This window comes from Notolepis coatsorum (assembly GCF_963971535.1).
Source record: "Notolepis coatsorum genome assembly, chromosome: 12".
Lineage (NCBI taxonomy): Eukaryota > Metazoa > Chordata > Actinopteri > Aulopiformes > Paralepididae > Notolepis > Notolepis coatsorum.
In genome coordinates, this window is record NC_140176.1 from 56,990,204 (window position 1) to 56,998,935 (window position 8,732).

An 8,732-nucleotide genomic window follows, 5' to 3' on the forward strand; every position below is an offset into this window, starting at 1 on the left:
CCTGTCTGTGCAGGGATCATGACTTGCAGGTAAAAATGGATTTGGAAATGGGGAAAGCATAATTTGAATAATGTTTGTTTTACACCATTGCGCGCCCACGGTCAAATAATAAACCACGGACAAATATAGTAATGTAGCTTCGACCAGATATGCAACCAGCAGCACCGGAGAGAGAGAGTCTGTCTGCTCTAAACTAACACTAGGGTTATTATTTCTGCAAATCTTACAATTTTAGTAACCAGACGGAGTGACTGACGGCTGAACCAATGGAATTGTGCACTGGCACCATAGATCACCGCAACACTTCCGGTATTTTGAGCTCCTGGGAGAGAGCTGGGGGGGGTGGATGAATGTTGATTAGAGCCTTGACGTAAGGCTCTAATCAACATTCATTCATTGTATCTCCTCACACGAGCTCCATGTAACGCGGAAGTGCAGTGGTCTATCGCCTCACGAGCTCCATGTAACGCGGAAGTGCACTCCTCACGAGCTTCATGTAACGCGGAAGTGCACATTGGCATTAGTGGCATTATGGGAGATGTGGTAACGTCACTGAACGGGGGGTTGGCCTGACCAATGAGCGCTCAGGGGGCGGAGTCGCGGCTCAGCTAAAAGAAGCTCTTTATTCCGAGTCTGTTCCGAGCGCCGCAGCCGAGCCGACCACCTTCTGTAACATCTCACCGTTCTTCTGGGAGAAACACAACAGTGATGCTCCACCGTCGCAGTGCATCCGAAGCAGGAGAGGACCAGCGGTGACCCACTCGAGTCGTGTCCTGTTTTGATCCCAGGAAGGAATATATATTTGTGTTTTTGTTTTGCACACAGAGAGCCGCGTCTCCCCTCCGGTCTCCAGAATGAGCCTTTAGAGCGACTCTCTGCACCGATCGCTGCTGGATGCGGGAGCGACTCTCAACTCGGGGTGATTCCGTGTTCCCGTACGGGATTGTGTGATTTTTGACCCACCATCGGTTTTTAGGAATGCATCCCTTTTGTTTTATTATAGCTTTCGTGTAACTTTGTGTTGCCGAGCTTTCTCTCTGCCCAGCGGGATCTGCTATACTGGAGGAAAGAGGGACTTGATCGTAATTTGTGTGTAAATGGATCGCCATTCCAGTTTCATTTCCATTTGGCTTCAACTGGAACTCTGTGCCATGGCTGTTCTTCTCACAAAAGGTACATACTTCTTTTAGACCCCGCAGACAGACGGGACGCGGGTTTGTCTTTTTCCCGAATTCTCCTAAAAATGCTTTGAAAAGCGATGTGAGCGAAAGAAACAAGGCCGAGCTTCAAACGCAATGAGGCCGTGTGTCATACTTCTGGGTTCCGATCGAACAACGAGACGTTGTAGCAGTTATTTCTCATCTATTTACAAGCCTTCATATAAAAGTAACAGTACGAGCCTATAACAAATGCAACCGGCGTAGTGTTATTATGCTGTAATAGCGCAAACGTCATGTCTTATAATAGTGATCATAACAATGATACTTGGAGCGCGAGTCTTTCATTTAGATGAAACATTAGGCGTGTTATATCCCATTGGGTTTCCAGGAACATCAGAGGCAGCCAGTGGCCTGGTTCTCCCTCTCAGCCCACAGAAAGGGGCCCCTCTCTCTCCTTACTAATGAAATATTCTCCAAATGACCTGCCTGGGCCTCTACTGCTCTAATCATTCACAGAGAAAACACTGATCTGATTAATCGGCTTGGCGAAGCCCAGTCTCATTCAATGCATTCACCCCAACAACACCCCCCCCCCCAAAGAGAAACTGCATCCAATGCAGATTTTAACGTTTTTTTGTTGTTTAGAGAAGGCTACTTGTATTTTTTTTGGGAGAGGAGTAAGCTGCCTTTTTATCCGAGAACATGTATTTTCGGCCTATTTAACCCCAGAGTGTCATAGTCTAGTTAGTGTCTAGTCTACGATCATATAGTCTTATTACTAGTAGCCTGTCCTGTTTTTAACAATGTTTACGCGGCGCAAAATAGTTTGGACCAAACTTCACTTTTAAAATGTTCTCACCTGTCAAATTATCCTGTTTATTACCTTTTTTTTTTTTTTTGGAAAGTCAAATGCCGTACATTAATCTTAACCGCTTTCTCTAGTGTGTTCCAACTTCTTATATTACGTTGGCTAGAACTAGCAGTAAACAACAACATCATCATCAGCCTCTAGATGAAACTATAAGTCGGCCTGTGTATTATAATACAGAAGGACGCTTAATGATAAGGCTCAGCTGCCGGTGGCTCTTCAGAGGAGAGCTCTCTGCACCCCGCCCCCCAAGCAGCAGTCCTGACCACAAGTGAGCTCGCGTGCAAACTGAAAAAGGAGCCTCCTGCGCCGCGCTCTCGGTGCTCTCACCCCCCCCCCCTTTACGAGTTTCCATTTGGGTTGAAAGAAATTGACTTTGGCAAACAAACCACTAATTATAAGCTACACGGTTCCTGTTTTATAATTCAGACTTAAAGGGCAATTTTGCACAAAAGCTCATAAATCAAGGCCCGCTTACTGTATTTCTCTAAGCAGAAAATATCCCTTTACAGTCTTTCCGGGTTACCTGGTCATTTGTTAGAATGTTGCATGTTGGTGTTAAGATATAGTATAGTGTAAGGTCTGGTAATGCTGCGTATGAAATGCTTAAACTGTTATATTGTAATTTAACTTAATTAGGAGGACACAATACTATATATCCTTTCCCCATTGCATATTGTGAGATTGACAGAGATTATTCTATATTTCTAAACGTACTTCATCTGTACACAACTCTCAACACAAACTATTCACCGCAATTTAACTTGATTACCACACAATAACAAGATTTATTAACCCCCAAAACCCCATGTGTTTTCCCATTTTGCTCCTTGTGAGATATTGACTCGAGATGATTATGTATTTTCTCCAGGAGAGATAAGATGTTACTGCGACGCGCCTCACTGCGTGGCCACGGGCTACATGTGCAAGTCGGAGGTGAACGCATGCTTCACACGGGTCCTGGACCCCCTCAACACGAACTCTCCGCTCACACACGGGTGTTTAGACCCCATCGCCAACGTCACGGACGTCTGCGGCAGCTCCAGGAACGCGGACGCCATGAGCGCCGGCTCGTCCTCGGCGCTGGAGTGTTGTCACGACGACATGTGTAACTACAGAGGGCTGCACGACCTGGCGCACACTAGAGAGTCAACAGGTAAGACGCTGGCCGAACCTCCCGACCCATATCACAGTGGTTCACACTGTTTGCCTCACAGCAAAAGGGACCTGGGTTCAAACCCCAGCAGGGGGCCTTTCTGTGTTGAGTTTGCATGTTTGCGTGGGTTTCCTCCGGGTACTCTGGTTTCCTCCCGCACCAAAAGACATGCATGTTAGGTTTCCTGCCGTTGCCCTTGATCAAGGTACTGGCATTACAGCTGGAGTTGGTCCCCGGGTGCCACGCTGTGTGGCTGCCTCTACTGCTCCTAAATAGTTAGGATGGGTCAAATGCAGAGGGTGAATTTCCCAAAGGCGATTAATAAAGGCTCAACTTAACTTAAGCCTATCTCATGACAACACACTTCCAATTGGCTATTAGGAGATTTGCTTTTCACTGAAATAGTGGCTTTTCCGGGGGTAAATTGAAGCTTCTTTTTTGGGGGTTGCTCTTTAGTAAAGATTCATTATTATATGTTTTCTCTTCAGTATTCTAGACTGCAATGCCATGAGCTGGAACATGTAGGGTCTGGCTAATTCAAACACTTTACTGTTATGGGACATGTAGGCCACCTTGTTCCCTCCTTTTTTAATATATATATATATAATCCCCACCTTTACAGAACTTGAATTAGAGGTTTTAATGGGCTCCTCCAGCACAGCAGCAGGAGCGGGAGGGCGCAGCCAGCCAGTTTACCTTAAGCACTTGGATGCAGATCAGATATTTTTTTTTATTGCATGTGCACCATGTAATTTTCCCACTGAGTAGGAATGTGCCTTGTAGAATGAATATTCCTTGACAAGACTGCATGTCGGGCATAAATACTAGCTCATTGACTTCTGAAAAGGTGCATAGAGAGGGAACTGGAGTTCTCCGAAGGGGATTTCTGTTATGACCCTGTCTAGAGTAGGCCAGCGTTTATTAGCTCAAATTAATTTCTGGCCCTCAGTTGGGATAAGTTGACTCATACCCTTTTCTACCCCCTCTCTCTCTAGATCATGGCAGGTACCAGCCAGAGAGCAACAACAGGAACCTGGTGACCCGGGTCCAGGAGCTAGCGTCGGCCAAGGAGGTGTGGTTCCGGGCGGCGGTGATCGCGGTGCCCATCGCCGGCGGCCTCATCCTGGTGCTGCTCATCATGCTGGCCCTCCGCATGCTCCGCAGCGAGAACAAGCGGCTGCAGGACCAGCGGCAGCAGATGCTCTCGCGGCTCCACTACAGCTTCCACGGCCACCACACCAAGAAGGGCCACGTGGCCAAGCTGGACCTGGAGTGCATGGTGCCCGTCACAGGCCACGAGAACTGCTGCCTGACCTGCGACAAGATGAGGCAGGCCGACCTCGGCAACGACAAGATCCTGTCCTTGGTTCACTGGGGGATGTACAGCGGCCACGGGAAGCTGGAGTTCGTATGACTTCCTGGGACGCGGAGTGACTGGGACTTGAAGTCTTTCCTGTTCCCCTGCCCCCCCCCATGGTTCTGCCCGGCAAACAGCCAAGACTGCCTCTCGCTCGTTGGGTTTAGACTTTCTTTTACTTTAAATGAAATCCCCACCTTTTTCATCCATTGTGCTTTTTTTGTTTTTTTTCCAATGGAGAGAAAGAGACTATGGCTAATCTCTGTGCCGTGTGGTTTTTGCTAAAGGAGCACTTTACTTGAAAATGAAAGGCAAACCAACGAGGAGCTGTATTTAAACTTGAGAGGGCAGGACTGAGATGGAGAGAGAGAGAGAGACAGAAAGTGAGAGAGCTCTGTCATTTGCTCCTTAGGATCCTGGACTTTTCACACTGAGCGCTGAAGGATTCCGAATCTCGTCTTATTTGCACATTTGTAAAAAGAAAAACTAACAAACAAAAAAAAATCATGAACATGAAAACAAAAAACACTTGGTCCTTGCTGAAAAAGAAGAAGAATTTTACACTGACACCAGGGTACAAACAGGACTTTTTTGAGGAGTTAAAAAATAAAGAAAGAGAATTAAGAATTCAGTGTTTTGACTGTAGGTGTGCACACTCCTCTGTGTACGTTTCTTGATTCAAGCTTATTGTAAAGATTTTAAATATATATATTTTTGTCTGAAGAACTGACTGGTTTGTGTGTCTTGTTTTGGGTGAATGTCCAACATCTCTTCGTGATCAGACTATAAGCTCGACTGTGAGTGTGAATGCAACAAACATCCATTAAAAGTGACTTTTTATTTACGTGAGGTTTTCTCCCGCTCATTCATTCAGTTTGTGTTGTGACTTTTTTTTTGGGGACGAAAGATAACTGTTCATAATAATAACGCCACTATCCTTCAGACACACCGCAGCGCTAACGTCATCACACCGCCAAAAAACGGCAACAGGTGTATAGACGATTCTCATGCTCGTGCCAGGGAGTGTACTGTGCACGTGGTCAGAGTGTGTATGTGAGCTTGAGTGTGTGTAGGTGTATGGTCTGAAAGGGTGCCTAGGGAGCGAGAGAGGGCCACGCTGCGTTGGTGGTGTGATGTTTCAAAGCCAAGCAGGAGTGTGGGCTTGGCATGTTTTTGTGTGTGTGTGTAGCAGAACTGACAGTAAACCCTTGTTTTACAGTAGTGCTGTATTTCTGACTCAGTCATTCTTGAACTCACTCCAGAGGTCAGGTTTTCAGCTTCAAACGACTTTCTCTCCCCCTCTCACCCGCTGGATTTATCCTGGAAGTAGTAGCCTTATTTATTTTATACTCAAGCCTAATGCCAGTAAGCCCGACCACCCCCCACCCCCATGCCGCCCCTCTGGATGTAGTTCAGTAAACTCCATCACCCCCCTGTATCCAGGAGCAGTCTGTGGCAGGGGTCTCCTTCCCTTCCAGCAGTGAGTGATGCCGCGTCGTCCTATTCTTATTCTTACACGTCATGTCAATAGAACCTGGTTTTAACGTGTGGCTTAGGGTATAAATCCACAAAGAGAGAATACTACAGTATATGACTACACTACACTGAAAATACACCTCAGAAATGTTTCATAGCTAGTTTGATATGATCAACCCTCCAATTTTACGTTTTCTGGTGAACTGTTTTCAGGGGGAAGTCCACACGCCTCCATACTGTACGCTGAAGTCCACACACCTCGATATGGTACGCTCCAACACGCCATTCTATCTTAGGCTTTCAAACAACCGTTTCAATCCAGACCCACCAGGATAGAAATGTTGTTTGAAAGCCCCGAAAACAAAGGTGTGTTGGAGCATAATGTGTGGACTTTCCCTCCTTCAACTGACTTCAGTCCAGCGCCCAGAAATAGGATGCATGTCTTACTGCTTCCTCGCTCAAACAATGTTCTCCAAAGACAAGGTGGTCGGTTGCAATAATCAGTCACAAGACAGTAGAGGTTGAGTGCTTTCGCGGGTGATCACATTCTCACTCGGAAGTGATTTGGATCGACTTTACAGCTGCAAATACATGGACTGTTAAAAAAAAAAAAAAAAAAAAACAACATGATTCTCCGCCTCAAGGGTTAATTACTTAGCCAGTTTGTTGTGTTTAGATTAATTAGCCGTGTTCCCAAGTATAGGTCCTCTTGTAAGGTCTTCATGTATGCTGCTCAGGGTCAAACATCTGTCAAATAACTTGAAAATAATGCAGTAAGCAGACAGTTGAGCACTCGGGAGACGTGTAAGCAAACAGCAGCAAGTTCAACTCTTGCTAAAAGACTCCCCGTTTTTGTTTTCGACAAGTTGTTTTGAAGATTGCGGTTGTGTTTAGGTTGTGTTCTGCCTTCATGAAGATTCTAAACTCCCATGGGCTAGTATTTACATTTCCGACCAAAGCTTACGCGACTGCGCCGTCCAACATGTCATGTGCTGTGACTATCGCAGAGAAGAGGGGGAAAAATGCTCTGGGCACTCCGGTTCAAAAGTTCACAGTCAACAACACAGTTCCCTCTCCATGGCAACCGGTCAGTAAGCAGCGGCGTAGTGTCGAGGTCCACCCTTGCAGAGTGTGTGTGTGTGTGTGTCTCTATGCCGAAATTGACCCTTGTTTCTTTCCATTAGGATGACAGGAAAACACTATTAGCAGCTAACCACTTAACGGCAGCTTGCATTAGTGGGACTCAGGCTGCGCTCCAGGCCTCCCCCAGGACTATTACCCTGGTAATAATAACAAGGTCCTCTGCCTGGCCGAGGCCTAATGTGCCTGCTGTTTTCTTTAGCCTGGCTCTGCTCTGGTGGCTCACCTGCTGATACCAGCCAGGAGATGTCTACTGAGGATGCACACACACACAGACACTCGCGTAGACGCACGTGTATGCATGCACACGCACGCACACACACGTTGACACACTTGCATACACTCAAATGTATGCTCTCTCTCTCTCTCTCTCTCTCTCTCTCTCTCTCTCTCTCTCTCTCTCTCTCTCTCTCTCTCTCTGCAGTGCAGACACACACACACCACAACACTACCGCTGCTCCCAGTGGCACGCTACAGAGAGGCCTCTTCTTCTCTCATCTGTACCCAGCAGTCACTGGTTGGCTCTTACAATGGAAGGAGTGAGCAGCAGCAGCAGCCCGGTCATTAGCATCAGCCATTTTGTCCAGCACTAGGCGGTCTAGCTGTTTGTATTGACATGCAAATTTAATGAGGTGGCCGACTGGCCTCCTTCAAAAGAGCCTCAATTTGTTTTGAAGTGACTTCAAACTGTGCCCACCCTAATTTGCCAGTGGAGTTTTATTGATGGTGATTTCCCCGCGCAGGCTCCCCGGTTCTGACCTGTCGCTTCCTCGCCAACCGCTCTGTCCTCAAACCACCACCAACGCCCACACTACCTCCACCTATAATATACGCTCAGAGAAGGGAGGCCCCCGCAATATTCTGCTTTTATAGGCGGGTGACATTGTTGAGGGTTATAAGGCATGGGGGTTAATACTAGTGATTAAAAATCTCCGCCGACAATAAACCTCTCGGTCCAGCCGCGCACAGGGCTCACTCGGACTGGAGGCACGGGCCGTGTGAAACAATATATTAAGTGTAAACACACATGGGACGTGTTAACACCTGAGCATAGTAATGGATGCACACCTCCCAGGGCAGTACCAGGCCCTTTTTTTATAACCCTGGATGTTATTCTTGCTTTTTCCCCTCTCCAACCTCTCTCTCTCTCCCTACAGGCCCCACCGCTTGGCGAAAATTGTAATTTGTGCAACTTGTGATTTTGTGCAACTTTACTGGTGTCCAACACCTGTATCGAGGTGTGCCCCGTTCTTTTGCAGTGCGACACGCCTGCTCTCACGTGTGTAATACTTGAGAAGAAACAGTTGTAGTTGAAATTTTGTTGACATGCTGTTGATGGGTTGATAAGTCTAATTATTGATGATTTCAGCCCTGGTATATCATTCATAGAGGCTTCCTGCGAATGAGATGTAGACTAGTCTGTGACTGAAGGCAATGGACCAATCTCATGCCATGCCCTCTTTTCTTGATCCTCCAATCACCGGGGGTAGATAGGTCAGTTAGATAACTGTGCACCATTTCAGTGAATTGTTTTCACGTTAAAAAGACAGGGGAGGGGAGAATTGGATACACGAA

At 46.8% G+C, this 8,732-nt stretch overlaps 1 protein-coding gene across 1 annotated transcript; it reads left to right on the plus strand.

The window, feature by feature from the left end:
• The first annotated feature begins 650 nt into the window (after positions 1–650).
• bambia (BMP and activin membrane-bound inhibitor homolog a) lies at positions 651–5,390 on the plus strand. The gene is made up of 3 exons (XM_084326129.1): positions 651–1,173; positions 2,900–3,184; positions 4,180–5,390. The coding sequence occupies exons 1-3, from the start codon at positions 1,098–1,100 to the stop codon at positions 4,596–4,598; spliced, it is 780 nt and encodes a 259-aa protein (XP_084182255.1). The 5' UTR covers positions 651–1,097; the 3' UTR covers positions 4,599–5,390.
• Positions 5,391–8,732: the final 3,342 nt, after the last annotated feature.